General features: G+C 43.5%; 1 protein-coding gene across 1 annotated transcript in view; it reads right to left on the bottom strand.

Moving 5' to 3' along the window:
- Positions 1–2,381: 2,381 nt before the first annotated feature.
- The window catches only part of LOC104618584 (collagen alpha-6(IV) chain-like), a 109,947-nt gene continuing 91,590 nt past the window's right edge, over positions 2,382–20,738 (bottom strand). Inside the window, 23 exon segments of the mRNA XM_010284217.1 lie at positions 2,382–2,832; positions 3,479–3,765; positions 3,999–4,190; positions 4,959–5,075; positions 6,757–6,903; positions 7,161–7,259; positions 8,226–8,387; positions 9,245–9,361; positions 9,720–9,845; positions 11,123–11,194; positions 11,606–11,713; positions 12,474–12,581; positions 14,085–14,122; positions 14,124–14,148; positions 14,668–14,731; positions 14,992–15,170; positions 15,483–15,608; positions 15,882–16,025; positions 16,731–16,901; positions 17,896–17,904; positions 18,894–19,055; positions 19,298–19,519; positions 20,676–20,738. The exon segment at positions 20,676–20,738 is cut by the window's right edge and continues 63 nt beyond it. Coding sequence (XP_010282519.1) covers positions 2,572–2,832; positions 3,479–3,765; positions 3,999–4,190; positions 4,959–5,075; positions 6,757–6,903; positions 7,161–7,259; positions 8,226–8,387; positions 9,245–9,361; positions 9,720–9,845; positions 11,123–11,194; positions 11,606–11,713; positions 12,474–12,581; positions 14,085–14,122; positions 14,124–14,148; positions 14,668–14,731; positions 14,992–15,170; positions 15,483–15,608; positions 15,882–16,025; positions 16,731–16,901; positions 17,896–17,904; positions 18,894–19,055; positions 19,298–19,519; positions 20,676–20,738 — 2,999 coding nt within the window. The 3' untranslated portion in view covers positions 2,382–2,571.

Below are 20,738 nucleotides of genomic sequence, written 5' to 3'. Positions count from 1 at the left end.
GTCTGCCTTCAGTGTTTATTAACCACAGTTTGGAAACTATACACTTAGAAAAAATACAATTTTCTTCCCTTCTCCACAGATTAGCTGCATGCTTTTTTTTTTTTTTAAAAAAACCAAAACATTAATTCTTATTGTTTAACTGCTTGTTGAGCACTTGTAGCCCTCTCCTACCCACATACAAAAATGATAATGAAGCCTTTGCTCTGAAATGCTCAGTCTTGAGCAGTAATTGCTAAAAAAAAAAAAAAAGGAAGCACCCAAGTTAAAAAATAAAAATAATTTAAAAAAAAACCCAATCAATCCCTGGAGTACAGCTTACTTATTCCCCACATAGCTCTTAGCTGTGAGGTAACTGCTGTGCAGGGAGGAGGCCTTGGCCCTGCAGACCTCTCGAAGAAGTGTTCTTGGTGGGGGTAAACAGGTTTATGAAAATGGGGCGGAGGGAAGAATGGCTGGGGGTTGGAACCGCCAGCCCCTGTACCCAACAGAGAACGGCGTACGTGTAAACAGCGCGGGAAACGGCTGGGCTTGGGGAACGTGGTGGAGGTTCGGACGCTGACAGCGGTAGGGCCAGGTTACCGCAACGTAGCCGTTCCCTAAAGACACTGGTGCTTAAAATGCCTGGAAAAAAAAATCAATTGTATTTGCATGTTTCCATGTTCAGAAATACAACCAAGTCCCTGTAGACACACCACCTGATGGACAGCCCTTTTTATAGCACTGTGGGAGCACAAGGGCTGAAAAATTCATTGTAGTTTGCCAGTTATTTCCGCAAATTTTCAAAAAGTAGTGAGCTTCACTGCGTGCACAGAGTGTTTTAAAGTTGTATTTGCATAACCCAAGATGTAAATACAGTACGATTTGTCTGTGCTGGGACAGCTAAGCAGTAGATCAGATGTTCTGCATAAAAGGGTTGCCACTTGGGACTGTTAAAATGCCTTAAAGATATTTGCAAAATACACCCAAAGCAGTTTGGGTGTATTTTCACAATTAGGACTAAGTTAAATGAAAGACTAAACTGTTCTTCACAAATTCCCCACTCCTCTCCCATGTGGTTCAACTCTGGAACACACAGAACTCTCTGACCCTGATCTAGGAAGATGATATTGTATTATGCATGTAAATAATCATTAAAGGTAAAAATGTTACCTGCTTAAAAGTAAGCATGTTCTTAAGTACTTTGCTGGATAGAGCTAGAGCCTAGTAAAGAAATAATACTGTAAAATAATGTCTCAGTTTTGCATTAATAATAATTTTGTCTTTAAGATTTTTGAACCAATGTGACTGTATTTGCAAGGCACTTCTTTCAAATGTCCTGGAATGTCAATGTATAGGGATTTAATATGTGTCACTCTAGAGAGATTGATAATAATAACTTTAACCCAACTAAATGAATTCATTATCTATATATTACCATATCTTTTTCATGGCTTTCCCTCAGAATATACAAGGATAATACAATTAGTGGCACTTCTCTTTAATTATGCCCTGAAGGAAAGTGTGACTAGTTAACAGTGCATACACTAGATATACAATTTTTTGAACTAACAGAAAAAAAGCCCAGAGGAAGAAGTACACAACACATCGTGACTGTAGAAGTAAAAGATGTACAACCTATAACCACTTGCTTCTGTGCTTGCGTAAGCCTGCATGCTATCTAGTAAAGCCTCTACTTTTCAAATACACACAGCTCGAATAATTACGCAACAAGTGTGCCAAAGCTACCTCAGAAAGGAAATTTACCTTCATAGTAATGAAATGTTTCTGGTGGCTGCACATCATTTGACTGCAAGGAGATAAGCACAGACCTTGAGGCAGACATTTTACCTGGAATATATTTCAACAGAAAGCTATGAAAAACACCAGAGGGGTTTTGGATTCATCTTCACATCAATGATGTTGCATATTTCACTGGGGTAGTCTTTAAAGTCACCGTGGATGAGAGTCTGGATGAGAATTGGTTACCTGTCACTGAAAGAAAGAATGTCCCATCTCTTTAATAGGCAAAGCAAACCAAATTGATCTTTGAGTCTTCCTAAGGAAGTTGGTTATCAACCATTAGTGCTTAGTGTTTCTAAGTCACCTACAATACACTGATAAATTTTAGTTAGCTCTGTATTTCATAGGAGGATGAGTCTTCACTCCCTTAACACTAGACCAAATACTGCTTGCAAAGACACTAATAAAGCATAACTTTGTCTCTCTTGTTGATGATTGGCACGTGCCTCGGACAGGGGAGTGGTGTAACGAGAGACATCAGTTACTCCAGTCTGAATAAGGAACTCACAGAGAATCTCTGAGGTAGCCATAAATGAGGGGAAAAAAACCCTATTGAAGTAAAAGCATAGCACCGTGTTCCACTAAAAAAAAAGAAAAGAGGTTTCAGAGCACTGGTCTTCTCCTCCTCCGTGGGCAAACTCCTGGACTTGGCACTCAGTTTTTGTAGAATTCTTGCTGTTTTGATTCACCCATCAACCACACACAAAACAGGTTTATGAATTTATCCTTCTTCACATCAGTGATGTCTAGCGTTGGGTAAAAAAGACCGTTAACGTTATTTCATTTTTGTTACTACAAGTTCTTCATGCACACTTGGCAACGGCTGACCCTTGTTCGAAGCTGTCCGGCTTTCAGAGTTTCGGAGGGAGGAGCACTGACAAACTGCTGTGACTGTTCAACAGTCGTCAGCCAGAAGCTGTATTTGTTTGCAAAGTAATGGCACGTTCCCCTAGCACCGTTGCATTCGATGAATGGAGTAGCACGGAAATCCTCCAGGCAAGAACCAGGTGAGACAAGGGACTGACCTCCACCTTCTGCACCAGCTGCAGTATGCTGAAATGAAAATGTCAACTAAAATGAGTTCAGAGGAACAGAATGGGAGGTAAACAGAGGAGTCCTTCAGTTCCATTGTTAAAAGGAGTAAAACAGGCAACCAAAATGATACCGTGGCTACATCTATCTGTCTTTTGAGTCCGGGCTAGAGGTGAAGAAGCAAAGGAATGTACTTAGGCTGAATATACAAGCCTGCTATAATGGAAAACCAGCTTTGGAAAAAATTTTGAAACAATAATGCTGACTTCATACTTTCTAACAATCTTACACTAATGAGCTTCTAGGAGAGTGCAATAGAAATCGTTTTACTTTTTCCACTGAAGAGAGGATTAAGACGATGCTGTAGCTTAATTAGCATCTCCACATTTAAAGGTTTGAAGAACAAAGAATATCTGTGGCAATACAGAACTACTGCATCAGTGTTACTCCTGAACTTGAGCAGTACAGGTGAGAAGGCCAGCTAAATAGGAACAAACTCAGAAAGCCTACAGCAGGCCAGCTGATAACAAATAAATGCACTAGGGCGAGAAGCTACAGTGCTCTCATTTCCTGTAAGCAACTCATAAAATACAGTCCCAGTCACCTAATCAAAAAGCATATCTAGAAATGTTTAAAGCTGCCTTTGCATTAGCCATAGTACCCTTACCATAAGGAAGGAATAACCTATCCATAGGCTGCGCCAACCAAGGGGACACTGTGGGATGGTGATGTCCTGGCTGTGCACAGCCACAGCCTGGGAAGGAGCTTCACACACTGAGCAACGACTGATGTACTGTGGGATCTGAACACTGTCCACTGGCATCATGGGGATAGGAGCAGTGGTGGAGAGCCAGTAGGACTTGTCATTTCGGCTGGCATAGTAGCACACTTCATTGATGTTGCAGTAAATAAAAGGCATGGTGCTGAAGCGAGGCAAACAGGAGCCAGCAAAACCTGGAAAAATTGGAGAAGTGGTCATATCAAGCATCTGCCCAATACTCCAACTCATACACACCAGACCTGAGTGGCGGAGGATGGCACAAGCGACACTGCTCCCAGTACAGATTCTGGCCACGCAGACTTCCACCACCTCTATTACAACCGCCTGTGGCACCAATGAAGATTGTGCATTTGAAACAGGATTTTGGCCTACATTGTCTATGCCTGAGAGAATTCCGCCAACTCACCAAGATCCTGGTTGTGTGACTTTTCCTGCCCCTCCACGTACAATAAGCTGTAGCCGTCCCAGAGCTTATTCATTCCTATGGGACAAGGTGGGATTTGGTCTGACTGACTGTGCTTCACTAAAGTGTATCCAACACCCACGCTCCGACCAGGCATTCCCGGCAAACCAAGCGAGCCCGGCTTTCCAGCAACACCTGGAAGACAGCAAAGGAGTCACTATTAATAGTATGCAGTGTGGACATCAGCTGGCTCTATAACCCGATTTCGGCGTTGCTGTCATTGCGTTTATGTCAGTCTTGTACAATGAGGAGCCCAAGCTTTGATGGTTGTTATATGAATAAATAGACTTATCAGTCCCAAAAGCAGTCATTTCACAGTAGCACCCACCCATTTCCTACCTCATATAATTTTCTTTCTTTGCCCAACAGCTCTGGTGCCAATGTGTTAGCACATATCTCACAGTACAGGAATTCTGAGGATCTCAAAGCACCAACCAAAATCTAATAAATTCATTTTTGCTGTAGTGCTCTTCACAATGGTATTCCTTTGACACAGAAAGGCCAAAAGTTGCACAACAAATCTGTGGCAGCATCTAAACCTTCTCTCTCTCACTGTGCCTTTCCTCTACTACCCAGCCCTCACAGATGCACTCACTGTGAATACCATTTCACTTTTAGATCTTCAAGATGACTTCCACATCCATAGAACACTAAAACCAAAAGATGTTCAGGATTGTACCTAGGACAACACCAGCAGCGATAGACAACATTGACATGTGACATAATCTTCCTCACTGAAGATTAAATTTACTTCATTTGCAGATACAAGACCCAAGATCATGTACATCCCCTGGTCTTCCTAAGGTAACTGAGTGTTGGGGAGGGTCTCTGCAGAATCTGTAGGCAAACAGAATTCTACTGGTTGCTTCTTTCTGATCTGCGCTCCCCAAATCATAAAGCTACCTTCAAATCCTTGTGGTCCTGGGGCACCTGGAGGTCCTGGATCCCCAACTATGCCAGGTGATCCAGGCAAACCATCCCGTCCTTTCAAACCAGATCTTCCTGGCAGACCTTTTGTACCTGAAATTAAATACAATTATTACTATAATTTCCTCATACTGGAATCCTTCACTCCTGCAATCATATTCCAGAAGAGAAATACATTGTCAGCAGCCATGCTGAGACCTCATTCTTCAACAGCTGTGGTTACAAACAACTAACTCCATCTGAATATGTCTTAAAGGATCAAGAGGTGCAGCTGAATATTAGACAAGGCTGAAGATGCAGCACTGAGATCTGGGATAAGCTACTGATTTTAGTCTGAAGCCACATTGGACCTAAGACTCAGGTTTCAGTTTGATGGCTGTGGGAGTCTAGGAAATCTTCTCATCTCTGTCTCGCAAGATTCCTGCCACTGTGAAACCAAGAATCCTCTGGTATGATGGTCTGGCTGTTATAAGCCGAATAAAGTGGAGCTACCTTGCTGAAATTCTGTGTAAGACTTAGAAGTCACTTTTTTTGCTTGATTTCACCCTTTTTTCAAACCAGAAAATTGGCCTTGATGCTCAGCCTAAATATTATGTAAAATTAGAGCCACTGACTTGAACTAAACTCACTTTTCCCCTCCTCCCCCCGATTTTTGATGATGATCATCTGACTGACAAATATTTAAAAAGGACTCAGGACAAGGTGTGCAAAATATAAAGGCTTAGAAGTTAGTGGGATGTAAGAAGAGGTGCCTGCCTATGGACCTTTAGAATCCCTTCCGGACTGCCCTGACCCCAAACCAGAAAGGTGTGACACAGGTTGGATAAACCAAGAATAAAATAAGTGTTCAGGATAGTACAAGTTAAAATATAACAAAACAGTAGAGAGAGACAGAAGGCGTTACGCAATTGCACAGAGCTAGATACCTAGCATGTGATCAGTAATGTGGAGGTTAATATTAGTATAAAGAAACACGTGACTGGGAAACAGATGGGTTTACATCTGCACAACTTTTGTAAAGATTAAGCATTAAAAATAGTATAAATAGGAGTAATTTCCCAATGAACTTCTCTCTTTCCACTGCCCTGCAGTGTCTGTTACCTGATTGCCTGACCAGTATTTAAAAAGGCACTCTCAGGTTTTACTCCCTGCATGTTTATTAACTTTAGGAACTGACAGCAGGAAGCCAGGAACTAACACAGCTCCGTTCACTGTGATGGGATTCGGATAACATCTAGGGGAAAGGACTGCTGCTAAGTGATGTTCCCATTCTAGGAGTTTTTACAAATAAAGAGAATATTAACATTTAAAAACTGCCTAAATAGCAGTGCTAAGTCCTGGGGACTTGCTGGGCCTAGGAGACCCAGGTGGTGCAGGACCCACCAAAGTTGCTTTGCCAAACAATATGAACCACAGTGGCGTAGAATTTCCCAGCACTGCTCCAGTTACAGTACTTAATTGACAACTCAAATAGTTCTCAGTGGTCAATCATCTTCATGACCACTCCACCCACTAGCACCAAAACAGGTGTCCTATCAGCTACAACACAGGCTGCTGCACCTAATTCCAGAAATCTAATTAAAAAACACTATAAAAGTGCATGAACAGAATTTATCAAATACATTCTGATAATAATAAAACATAGTATTTGTATGCATTTTGCTGGCATTATTTCCTTTATTAGAAAAACCCGTAAAACTTCCTAATGCATTTGAGAAAGTAGTGTTGTTCTTCCAGAAGGCCAGCACTTCAGTGATCTGAGGGTACTTCTTACCTGGTTTTCCAGCTGGGCCCTGGAATCCAGGATCTCCATCAAAGCCAGGGACACCATCAATTCCTGGCAGACCAGGTAAGCCTGCAGGGGCTGTGATTTCTTCTGGCTGTGGGGTTATACCTGGAGCCCCTTGTTGGCCAGGGAGACCTGCACACGGTGCAAATGACAGTGTAAGTACCCCACAAAAAATTCAGTTTTGATGATAATACTGACACAAAAAATTAAGACTGCCTTAGTGCATCAGCACTGGGTATCTTTGTAAGTATAGTAGTATGTCAAGCTCTTTCTAATTTATTTCAATCCCTAAGGGTCCCCCCAAATAAGCCCCTTAATGGATCTCTGAAATTTTCCCCAGCCAAACCATGTGCAATAAAGTACAGCTTTTCAAAACCTCCAGCACTCACCTCGACGGCCCGATCCACCTTTCAGCCCAGGGTAACCAGGATCGCCCGGAGGCCCGTCTTTACCTGGCATCCCCATAAGGCCAGGCTCCCCTCTTATACCTGCAAAGACACACCGCTAAAGACCTCAGGGGCTAAGCATAGGGTCCTGGTTCTGACCCACAGCCGGGGCACTAAGAAACACACTGATGGCAGCAGTGGCAACAGCAGTTCAGCTTCAAGATGGAGGGGACCCACAACCCTAAAGAAACTGTGCCCATTTTGATGTCCAGAATGGCTGCACAGCCTCAAGACAAGAATTTCCACTGCTACATAATTACACTTGATTGAAAGTATTCTTCCCCTTCCTTGGGCAACCCAGGGAAAGTGTTCGGGGAGTACAATCTTTTCTACTTGGAATCTATCTCTATGCACAGCACAGAGGGTTGGGGATCTGCCAGCCTACAGACAGCATACAGTTCTTCACCTGGCAATGGTTCTCCATCCTCTCCTGGCTTTTGAGCCGTGCGGTTTCTTTGAAACCTTGCTACTAGAGCTCTTGTTTGCAGCTGCCCTCTAGTCTCCTTTGGCAGAGACCAAAGAAAGAGCAACCTGCTCCCTGCCTTAGCCCAGAACAAGATCTCAACTTCTACAATCCTCTTAGCCTCTTGTGGAGACCTAAATCCACCGCACTACGCTTCTGAGTACACAAGAGGTGGGATGAAACAGCATCTCCAGTCTTTGCTTAGACAGCATATGCAAGTGGGTAACTGTAATCAACAAGCACAAAACCATTGCATGTGGACATCATCTACTCAGAGAAAAACAGAGAAGAGAAAAAAAAATCATTAGGGACACACTGAAGAGCACCTGGAGCTGGCCTCACTTTGCTGCTTTTGGAGTCAGTAGGTAAAACCTGCATGGGCCAAAAGGGAAGACTTAGACAACAAACTCAGCTGGGCTTACACCTGAATGAGGATTCATTTCAAAGCAGTCACACTAGTGGTTAGCCTAGTGGTTAGCCAGTCATTCATACTGTCAAGGTGACAGCTGCCAAACCATACCCAGACCCTTTCAGGGCAAGATTACCTTTGAATCCAGATGCTCCAGGGAGTCCAACGGGACCAGTGGGTCCCACGTCACCCTTAATGCCTCGCAAGCCAAGAACACCAGGGAAACCTGGATTGCCTGTGTCACCTTGGTCAGAAGCTGGGCCAGGGGGGCCTCGTGGTCCTGGAGGACCTGGAAGACCTAGAGACAACAGGGGTAATTAGCACAATCTGCTCCTTGGGCAAAGTAAATGCTGGGGCTATCCCCAGCGTCTTTCTAGAGGACAGTCATTGTTTGAGTATCTGTATTTCCAGGAGTGTCCAACTCCCAAAGGAAAACAATTAGACCCCACCTGCTTATATCCACTTAGGTCTCAAACTTTTAAATCCTTTTAACCACAGTAATTTAACTTCAAGTTCTGGGCCTGAGCACAGCCCTTGCCCCACCTGGTAGCTAGCCTGGTGACTCAGACATTCCCTAGGAGAATGAGAGCCGTGGCTTCAAACCCTTGGTCAGGGAAAGGCCTAGAGTCTCAGTCTCTCCAACACGGCTGTGAGGTACTGAATGGGTACCAATGCCATCACGACAAATCCTCCAAACTATACTTGCTGTTGACCTTACGGCAAGCGCTTCTTATGTATCTCTAAGTAGCAATGAAGCTTTGCTACCTCCCAGCTCACACAGGATAATTCTAAACTTCACACACAGCCTATGACTACAACTGTGGAAACCACAGTCCAAAATGGAGCTGGTGTCCAAATTTAGACACTACGCTGGACTTAAGTATCTACCTTAGTGCCCAAGTTTGTCTTCAGTACCACAACAGGTGAAATGAATATGGACTAGAGAGCTTTAATAACAGGATAAATCAAGACAGGATTCAATAGCAGAAATTGGAGACAGATCTTCTTATTCTCGATCCCTGATTTAAAACCCAGGTTATTAAAGCGACAGTACTCATCCAAGTCATTTGCCCTCAGAGCTCTTCAAAGGAAGCACATAAAGAAACAGAAATCCCCTTAGCTAGTTCATTCTCCTTAAAAGGCCTCTCTTCATACCTGAGCTCCCATCCGTTCCTGGATGGCCAGCATCCCCAGGTCTCCCACGTATATCAGAAGGAATAGAAGCTCCAGGTGTTCCTGGCAAGCCAGGCAGTCCCACAGGACCAGGTGGACCTAGAATAAGAAACAGAAAATGAGAGAGTATACCCAAAGCTCTTCAGTGAGCTTCAGAGACATGGACATAAGTAGTGGCTGAGTATTGCCACTACTTGAGGAAAACAAAGAGACATCTCACTACATGAGGGGAAAAGTTACTATATTCTGCTGTTCAGGAGAGGTATAGACACTGTGAGAACTATGTAACCAACTGTTTCTCAAATATACAGCCACATCACAGATTCAACGTTTACTTGTCAAACTGTTCATGACCTCTGTGGTTTTAGCGGTTCTCTTTCGTAATTCTGCTGACCATGCAACCCATTACCCTGAGCTGCCACACATCCTGCTGGGCTTCCAGAACATCAGTATTTACCCATGTCTCCTGATGAGCCTTTTGGTCCAGGGAATCCTAGAGTTCCTCTACCCAAGCCTGGAGAACCTTCTTCACCCTTCGGACCTGGGAGACCTGCAGGGCCTTTCAGTCCAGCTTCGCTCAGACCTAATTAAACATGGTTGGCAAAGATAAAAAAGCCAATTTAAATAGCCAAATAGCAGTTAAATTATGACACAAACTGAGTTGTAATAAAAATTAGCCATTTACTACTCTCTCTGCTGTTTTCAGTAGAGCAACAGAAAGAGATTTGGTGCCTCGTGCTACTTGGGTGGTGCAGAGCACATTTAAATACTCTGCAAGATGCTGAGAGAGAAGCATATGACTGTTCTGGCCTTCCCACAAGCTCTTGCACATGGATGTGAACACAGCACCCCGTGACAGGATTTGCCTGCCAGCCTGCATGCTGTGTCTTTCGAGAGGATGCAACATAGACTCAAGCTTCTGGTCTTTAAATAACCGTGTGGCCTTCATGCTCCAACATGGAGAGATCAGTTTCCACAGACTACTGCAGAAGACACACTGAGCACAGGCGGCGCACAGCAGGGGCTCCCAGGAAGAGCTGAAGGGAGATGTTCAGCATGTCACTCTTATCAGAGTAAATAGTAGGCAGTTCTCTCAGACAGGAAAATTGGGGAGAATCTACATGCTGTAAATCATTACCTTCCAATAGCGAATGTTTTAAACAAAGAAAACACAGGTATCATTTGAGTTGTACACATCAAGACTGTTTGTTCATTTTCACATGCAAAATGTTTGCCACAAATTTTAAGTGCTGCTTTACAAGATGACTAACTAAATAAGACTCTTTGGAAAAGTCCTTCTCCACCTCTTTACATTTAGTAAACCATTGTTTGCAAGACAGAACCACATTCTATTTCATATGGTCAAAAAGATGAAAGCATCTAGCAGAAGCTTCCCAAGAGCAGAATCCAGAACCTAATCAAAGAAATCAGCTTCTGATTTTACTGATGCCTTTCTTGAGCTCCATATAACGGAGGGTTATGGAAAGCAGTAAGGAAACATGCCATCACTAAGCCCAACACAAAGCAAGAATTTGATGCTGCCCTGCTAAAATCAAACATTCGTTAGAAATGAAAGAGTTCTATGATTTCATTCTGTTGACTTTCCAGCAATGACATAGTCCTTCAGAAATTCAAGGACAACCATCACCAGAAAAGCCTCTTCACAGGCTGCATCCTGTTCTTACTGGCATTAAAGAAGAATTTGTTCATGCACATTCAGTATCCTGAGGTTTTTCTTCAGGTTATAATTAAATCCAAAACTGGGTGAAATAGGGGAATTTTGTGGGGAACACTGCTCTCATGATGGACCAGTGTATGCATTTCCCCAGTTATGACAGTTCTACTATACATTTCCTTTACCTGGTGTTCCAGGAGACCCTTTTGTGCCTGGCAAGCCATTCAGACCAGTTAAACCTGGAAATCCATGAAACCCTGAAGAGACATTGGGAACACATAAGTGAGCAAATAACAAATAATGTAATGAGGTGGAAATGCGCAAGATGTTTCATGGAGACTACAACATGTACAAGAAACCTGACACACAGGGGAACACAGTACGTAAAGTCTTCCTTCACACAGGCCCCCTTAACGGAAACTCTTCCCACTGCTCTCACCGATTTTACCCTCAGTGATCCAAATCAAGTGAGAGCCTCTCCCTTTCCAACCACTCCTCTGTTCATTTTTAGCAGCTGGTGCCTGCACTAACATTGCCAAGAAATGAGCTGATTTCCCACGCACAGCTGGCCCACACAGAAGAGTGCTGCGTGCCTGCTGTGATATACTTGGCTGAAACGCTGGTTTTCTGACCCAATTTCTCCCCCCAGGTGCAGCCTCCAGATGTACCTTTAGGTCCTGCTGTTCCACGAGCTCCAGGGAATCCGACAGATCCTGGCTGCCCTGGAGGCCCTGGTGGCCCAGGGATTCCTCTCACCCCAGCATTTCCAGGGATTCCTAAAAATAAGCAGAAAAATGTTCCTATACTATACACATCCGGGATGGAGCAGCTCACAGCTCCATCTTACAGCTCATAACGTGGGTGAATAAATGACTATTTAGATAAAGCAAAACCAGACAGAAATCTCTCCTCACTACCACTACTAGCGTAGCACTTATCAAGCCATTTACTTGATAGCTTTTTTTTTTTTTAATCATAGCAATGACAGTCTTCATCTACCAAGTGACACACTGGAACAATTCACATACTGAATAACTAATGAAATTGTTTTTCAAATAAAACACTCCAATAACAACTTTCACTGTTCTCTCATCTTTAATCTTGATAACAATTTGAGAATCTACCTACTAGTTACACCACCACCCGAAGACACTTGTAGCCATCCTTTTGGGTAGGTTTGGCTCTAGAGAGGGAACAGACAGAAGCGTTGCAATGGAAGATTTTAGAGCAGCCTTTCCTATAAGCAGCTGCAAAGAAGCTGCTACTGCTTGTATCTAACTGAGATCATCCCTATTTGTTAAAGGAACTCCTTTAGGTTTCAATTGTACAGGATTCACCACATGCTTGACCCATGGATTGGTCATGACAGGACAAGATGACACCTTACACTAGTATCAAAGAAAATACACATCATCTTGTAAACCTTCTTGTTTAAGCCTCAGCTGAGACAGGCCAACCAGGGCTAAGGAAACAACAAGGTGAGGTTGTTCCACAGTCACACCATGAACTGCAGAACTTAGATGCCTAGTCCAGTACCTGCTGGTCCTTCTTGGCCAAGATCTCCCGGGCCTCCTTTGAGTCCATTCACCCCAGTGTTTCCTGGGTAGCCTGATTCACCCTTGAGTCCTTCTCTTCCTCTCTCTCCTGAATGAAAGGATAAAACCAGACAGCGTGCTACAGCACAAGTCAAACTGGAGGAAGGCATGAAGAGAATGAGCAACACGTTATGTTGTTTCACGTTATGTTAAGCTGGTGGCTCATGGCTTAGACAAGTGTACTCTTTGCTGGGTAACAAACTGGCTGGATGGCCGAGCCCAGAGAGTTGTGGTGAATGGATTGAAATCCAGTTGGCAGCCGGTCACAAGCGGTGTTCCCCAGGACTCAGTACTGGGGCTGGTCTTGTTTAGTATCTTTATCAATGATCTAGATAAGGGGATTGAGTGCCCCTCAGTAAGTTTTCAGATGACACCAAGTTGGGTGAGAGTGTTGATCTGCTCGAGGATAGGAGGGCTCTGCAGAGGGATCTGGACAGGCTGGGTCAATGGGATGAGGTCAATTGTGTGAGGTTTAACAAGGCTCAGTGCCAGGTCCTGCACTTGGGTCACAACAACCCCAGGCAACGCTACAGGCTTGGGGAGAAGTGGCTGGAAAGCTGCCTGGTGGAAAACGACCTGGAGGTATTGGATGACAGCCAGCTGAGTATGAGCTGGTAGTGTGGCCAAGAAGGCCAACAGCATCCTAGCTTGTATCAGACACAGTGTGGCCAGCAGGAGTAGGGAAGTGACTGTCCCCCTGTACTTGGCACTGGTGAGGCCGCACCTTGAATCCTGTGTTCAGTTTTGGGCCCCTCACCACAAGAAGGACATTGAAGTGCTGGAGCGTGTCCAGAGAAGGGCAACGAAGCTGGTGAGGGGTCTGGAGCACAAGTCTTATGAGGAGCGGCTGAGGGAACTGGGGTTGTTTAGTCTGGAGAAGAGGAGGCTGAGGGGAGACCTTATCGCTCTCTACAACTCCCTGAAAGGAGGCTGTAGTGAGGTGGGTGTTGGTCTCTTGTCCCACGTAAATAGTGATAGAATGAAAGGAAATGGCCTCAAGTTGCACCAGGGGAGGTTTAGACTCAATATTAAGAAAAATTTCTTTACTGGAAGAGTGGTCAAGTATTGGCACAGGCTGCTCAGGGAAGTGGTGGAGTCACCATCACTGGAGGTGTTCAAAACACATGTAGACGCGGCACTTCGGGACATGGATTAGTGGGCATGGTGGTGTTGGGTTAATGGTTGGACTTGATGACCTTAAACGTCCTTTCCAACCTTAATGATTCTATGATTCTGTGTTGAGGTTGCAGCACTTGTGTCTGCTTAAACACGGTCTGGGCCCTGGACTGGACTCCCTGGATGCCAAATACCAGTGCAAGTTCACAAGTTCCTCCTCAAGAAGTGAAGTGGGACCCAGCATTAGAATTGGGTTGTTCTCAGACATGTTCATTATCATCCAGATTTGTGCCCCACCTGGATTCCAGACTCCTCAAATCTCACTTCTGAAGTATTTAAATTTGTACATTACAAAAATACCCAAACTGGGCAATGCTATCCTGTTTACTCTCTAGAATTTTGCATTCTTGAAGTGAGTAATCAAGGGCTACTTTACCTGGGAACCCTGGGTCCCCTCGCTCTCCTTTTGCTCCATATGCCAACAGACTCTCCCTGGTCACCTGGAAAAGACAGACAAGTTGGGGAGGCCATGCCCTAACTGACTGTGGGGGGCAGTTTTGCTCAGTAGCCTTTGTTTAGGAAAATAAACCTTGCCTATACTTCAAATCCATGGAGCAAAGACAAACAATAGTAAGTGATGTAACCGAGTTTGAAAATGCTTATAAACAGCAATGGATGCACATTCACTCATGTAAATGCATGATAAGACAATAGGTAATTCCACAACATCCTGTCCTTTATACTTTTGTCACAAAGAAATGAAAAAGAAAGGTGCCTCTCGTACTGTCCAACATGCTTCACACAGTGCTGGGGACAAACTGTCAAAGGACCATAAAGTATTTATGCATTTGGCTTGGGAGTGGTCTCATGTGAATGAAGCCCTTTATAAGGGGACATGTACTTTGGAACCAGTCATTGGAGAGCAACAGACACTTCTGGAACCCTACTCATTCATTCTAGTCATGAATATCAGGACTGCCTGTACTGAAAGACCATGTACATCTCAAAAGATTTCTTACCCTTTGGACCAGGGAGGCCAATAGGTCCTGGGAATCCAAGTATTCCTGTGATACCATCTGAACCCTGGGGAAAAAAAAAAAACCAAACCAAATAAAATTAGCCTTTGCTTTTCATTCTTGTTCCAAATCTGGGATATGTGGGATAACAGACCGCAAAGATGTAGGAAGAGATACTATCCAAAGTGTCATTCAACAGTATGAGCCAAACAAAAACAATCTGGAAGTTTTGCAACGAAAAATCCTGCCAGCTTATGCTGCTTTGCTACAGAAGTACCAATCAGAACACAGGATTTTCCTAAGAGAACTTCGAGAAGATGAAGATACTTAAGAATTCATTCCTGGAAATCCTATGATACCATGCGTACCCTTCTGTCCTGGCAGCCCAGGCTGTCCAGGTGGACCATGGAAGCCTGGGTCACCATGAGGACCTCTCTCTTTGCTTGCTGACCCAACTGGACCAGGGAGACCAGGCTGTCCACGGCTTCCTTGGATTCCTTTATCACCTGGGTTATGAAATGAAATTACCCTCTATTTTGTAATACAGACATTCAACTCATTTAGGCCAATTGACCTGTTACCCAAAGCTCCCCTTAAAAAGGAGGAAGGGATGGCACTAGCTCTGCAGAACAGAGCTTCAAAGGAAAATTATTTTCTCAAAATTCAGAATTACCATATGCAAATCTTGCTAGAATGCGAATGGCAGAACGGAAAATAGTAACACTGCAGGCGCTGTCAAAAGGACAGACCATGCTTCACTGAAAATAAGCAGAGTTCAGTAACTGATACCGACAACTAACTACAATGTTGTGAAATACCTCTAGGTCCAGGGAATCCTCCAAGTCCAGCTAATCCAGGATCTCCTTTGTCTCCTTTGAATTGCAGTGCCTGTTCTGGAGGCCCAAGAACAGGAAGACCAGGTGGACCTACATCACCTCTGTCACCTGAAGAAGAAAGAAGTGAGGAAATCTTGCAAAATAATCTGACAGAGAAAGGGTATAACACTAGAAGCTGGCAGACAGAAACAGAACTTCCATGTCTCCTGGTGCAAATTTATCAGTAGGTGCTCAGCATGTTTGGCAACCAGGACAAAGTATTTCACAAGGAAGAAAAGAACACAGTTTTTAGAAGAAAACATTAAATACGCAGACATCTCAGAAAGGCCTCCTAAGTCCCTCTGCTGCACAGCCAGCAAAAGCCTTTCAGCTGTTTCTCACCTTTTTGACCTTGGAGTCCCACAACTCCAGGGCTTCCTTTTCCTCCAGCTGCGCCAGGAGTTCCTTTAAACCCATTCACCCCAGGGACACCAGGCAGGCCTGGCATGCCAGGGAAACCAAGCAGGCCAGAAGACCCTTTCTCGCCTGTATAGAAAAGTTGAGAAATAGAATGGGAAAATTAGTTGCCTCTGGTACACTGCATACCCAGCTAGCTGGCAGGTAGAGGTAGCATGGGTCTGGCGAATCACCCGAATCTGGGTAGTAAAACTTCATAGCACAAGCCCTGCATGGCCACTTCTCTCATGGACCTCCACTCATGATACTTTCAACCAGCACTTCTCCGTTCACCTTTGACAGCCTGGTCCTGCCTCCACTGGAGAGCAAAACCCAACCAATTTCCAAGAGAGCAACATGCGGTTACATAGCTCTATTGCTCTCCGCCTAAAATAACACAGAATTCTCCAAGTAACCAACTACTGTATTGGTGCTTACTGACCGTACAGATTGTCAATTTTTATTTCCCATTTGGTTTGTGCTTCATTCTGTCCCTTCTATAAAATTTCATTCACTGTTCCTCATTTCTACAATTTTCTTGTCTATCTTGATGTACATGACCCTTTGTCCATAAGGGCCCAAGTCCTTTAAGATAGATCTCCTTAAGACCATGATTTGATAATTAAATCCATCATTCATAATTCATAACTCAGCAGCAAAACAAATGCATTCCAACACTAGTTGGGAATTCATTCTCTTCTGACAAGTTAAGAATACAAGTAAAATCAGTATTAACAAGGTTATTTTTCTTGTGGGCACAGTAATCTCAGACTATTCCCCTAGTGGAACACATACCTTTTGGCCCAGAGAAACCTGGACGTCCATCTTGACCAAAAGGCCCAGGTGGCCCTAAGAATCCTCTTTCCCCAGGAGATCCTGGAGCACCATCAAGACCTGGGAAGCCTTTCATACCAGCAGGGCCTTGTGGACCTACATCTCCACTCAAGCCTTTGACTCCAGGAAGTCCTAAATTAATGCAAGAAAGAACTCAATAGATTATGTCACACAAGCACTAGGACAATTTGTGCGCAGCTTCCCAAACTCTTTAAACACAGCATTGTTTTTAATATGACAAATGGACCCTATGGCACATGCAGCCTACTAGAAGGCATAAAGCTTAGAATTGCAAAAGCATTAGTCATCTAGTAATAAAGTACCTATGAAGAGGGTTACTGCCTACATCACTACACAACTGGCAAGAGTGAAACCCCTTATGATGTATCTATTTTTGTCTCCTTTACCAGACACTAAACTGTAGCACACCAGTCTTACCTTTACCAAGGCAGCCAAACCATAAAGGGGAGCATCATTAATGCCAGCTTCTGCTACCTACTCCATCCTCCAGGTGAACCAGAGTTCAATCGGAGGGGCTTATTTTTACAAGTTTCTTTTCCACCTTGTGTTACTTCTCACGAGCAAATTGCTCACTACGGGAACAAGCTTCTGATTGTGCTGTCATAAAACCAGGGTCATATGCACTGCTTTGCCTCTAAATGTTTCAGAATGTTTCTAGCTGAAGCTTTGTAATGGTTTACAATTTTAAATAAAGGCTCAAACCACTGAAAACAGAATGCTCAGATCCAAAGAGAGGAAGAGAAGGAAAAATCATGTGGTTTCTGAAAAATGGCATTTGCAGCACTAGCACCCAATATATGAGCTTTGTTATATTCAGGGCTTAAACATTTTAAGCTACAACCCAATATTTGTTAAACCAGAAGATGAAAAGGCTGCTTCCTTTAAGACGACAAAGAAAACACACACTTAGAATCTATACATATTGAGGCTTTCCTGATAGGCTTCAGGCTTTGTAACTGTCTGAGCATTCTCACTACAATGGTTTTTTGCCTTCTTGTTTGATTAGCAATAATAAGGGGTATCACCTATAGTCAATGCAATTCTTGTAGCATTAAAAGCTAGGTTGTTAGTCCATGAGCTTTTATGCTACACTGCATTTTCTCACCTTGACAGCCTATGTGAAGAACCCATAACCAAACAGTGTGACATCAGAAATGGAGAGTTGATGATAAATGGAATAGAAACATGGTGAAGGAAAAAACAGACAAAATATGTAAAACAGAAAGAACAAGGGTACAAAAGAAATTAATGATTCAGAGAGACTACAGCTGCCAAAAACTTAATCATTTGGAGCTTATCATCCTAGCAATGGGAGGTTTTTAAAAACAGTTGAAGGAGAGTCACATATGGCATACAGTCCAAAAATGTAAAACAATAGAGAGGCAAAAGCAATGTTAACATCCAAAAACAACGTTCAAACTCTAAGATTTTAATCTCAAACGATGTTACTGCTTTCATTCATTTGCTGTCACTGTGCTCCAGCACCGTCATCCTGTATGTCAGAAGAGATGAGTTATGTCACAGGCCATTATCTACTAATTCACCGGTCCCTGTTTTCTTGGTTCTCAAGTCTCGCATATACTGTTATGATGAAACACGTTAGTCAGTGCAGCTGGAGAGATACTGCTGTACTCAAGTGGTGGGTTTTTTCCCCCTAAGGTGAAGGGAAATAAATTTCTCTTCTACCCCAGTGAACAGAAACGCAGGGAAGACTTAAGTGCTTGTTCTGAGAAAGCCAACAATGTTCCAATCTATCAAAGTCACATTTCAAGCAACCTCATACATTAAAAATTAATCGTCATGAAAATGGGAAATGAAGATTAGTCAATGATACAGCCAGAATGTAAGAGCAGAGATGTTAAAAATATCAAGACATTTAAGACGCTTTCTCCTATCTTTCTACTGTACTTCTTACAGCCCAGGGGCACCGTTTCTAGGCAGGAGTCATCCAGCAGTGAGAGGCAAACGGCTCAAATTCTGCACTCTGTTACCCCTAATCAGAGGTAGAAGCTCACTCCTAGCAAATGCCTAATCTTCCCCACACTTCCTCAACGTTGCAGTGTTCATCTTAGCTACTTGTCTTCATTTGAAAACATTACATACCTGGTGCTCCTGCAAGGCCAACTGACCCCATGGGTCCTGATTTTCCCTTAATGCCAAAAGGACCTCCAGGACCAGGAGGTCCTCGCAATCCAGGGACACCCGAATATCCTGGATTACCCTGTTCGCCTTTAATGCCTAGGAGGCCTGCTCTTCCATCTAACCCTAGGAACAGAGAGGTGGGAGGTTACAGAACAAATAAAACAAAATTCATACTTTTAATTAAAAAGTTAGTTTTAATAAAAGACTTTGAGTTGCATGAGATTCTAAGAGGAAGCCAGCAAATCACCACCTGTGAGCAGCTTAGAGGGCTGCTAAAACAGTATTTTAAAGAGATTGGAAAGCAGAACGATTTTTGAAAGAGAAACAGTTTGATATTCCCAGATACAAGCAGTATCAGTGCTTACCTTTTGGTCCTGGAAATCCAAGATCACCTGTAAGCCCTTTATCACCTGGGAGTCCAGGTCGGCCACGCTCTCCCAGGGCTCCACTCTCAGCACCAAATACATCTCCAGGAGCCCCTTTCATTCCAGCTAAGCCTGAAGCACCCATTTTCCCAGGCAAACCATCTGTTCCATCCAGTCCTGGAAGTCCTTGTGACCCTTGCTCTCCTCGAGGCCCAGGAAAGCCTTAGAGAGAAAAACAGTAAATGTCACTCAGCAGACGTATAGAATATCTGCTTCCAATAGCAGCATCTCCAACAAAATCAACATTTTAAGAATTTCCATGCAAGAAAAAAGTTGTTAGGAAAGTTGCAGAACGTTTCAGTAATGAATTAGAAATAATAACTGGTGACAGAAAGTGATGAAAATGTTTAAAACAGTTAAAATATCCTTTCATATTATTCTTTTCTTTTTGAAAGAAAATAATACTTTAGGAGCAACTGGGAGCTGCAGCTAGTTGCAGCTTTACAAGCTTGGTTTCACTAGATGGCAGATGAAGCAAAAAGGACAAAAAAAGGAGGAGGAAGAGGGCCATTTCAGGCTACAGACAGGCAGTATCTCACTACCACTATCAACCACAAAAGCTGCAAAGACGTTACAGTCATCACACCTTTCTTACGTTGTCCTCTGTGTCAGACAACTTCTGGCACTCTGGGCCAGAAGACCCTGGCAGTCTTGGTACAAGGAGGACTGGAAAGTACCCTCGCTGTACCAAGCAGACACTAAACTGCACTGCTGTGCAGACGTGTCACATAACCCTTCAGGTTTATGTCATGAAATCGCTGACCCCATAAAGATGTCTTGCCCCCCTTAATGTAGTGAAAGGATAAGAGATTTCTTCAGCCATATCCAGAGAAACCTGATGGATGCACCGCAACCTAGCTTTAGGAATCTTCCCTCACCACCTCTGCTTCTTGCTCTTTATTTACACAACCATCAGAAATTCCCACAGATGAGTCCAAACAGTGTGTTCAGCGTGCCTTTACCAGAGTACCACATGGCTTTACATGTGGTACTACACTTGTACACTAACCTTGTAGTTAACCCAAACTGTAACAAAGCACATGATGACCTTCGCTGGAGAAACAAATTGTGTTGGTTGTCCTCTTCTCTTCCAGCAGTGATACAATATTATACGCAGGTAACAAGTATCATGAATATTTCGTTTGTTTTCTTCCAAGCTGCAAGCATTTGCTTGCAGAGATTGCATTTGGAAGGGGCACAATGGAGCTCTCAATGGAGCATTATTGCCTAGTGGCCTACAAGGTCAGACTATGCTTTTGATAAAATATTGTACGCATTAATCAGACAATAAAAAGAGCTCCAGTAACTTCCCTCTTACCAGGTTCCCCTTGCAAGCCTATTATTCCTGGAGACCCTGGCTGTCCTTTTGACCCATGTAATC

Source organism: Phaethon lepturus, unplaced genomic scaffold (assembly GCF_000687285.1).
Source record: "Phaethon lepturus isolate BGI_N335 unplaced genomic scaffold, ASM68728v1 scaffold19913, whole genome shotgun sequence".
In the NCBI taxonomy this organism is placed as follows: domain Eukaryota; kingdom Metazoa; phylum Chordata; class Aves; order Phaethontiformes; family Phaethontidae; genus Phaethon; species Phaethon lepturus.
The sequence above is the reverse complement of the archived record's forward strand: the minus strand, read 5'-3'. Positions and strand labels throughout refer to the sequence as shown.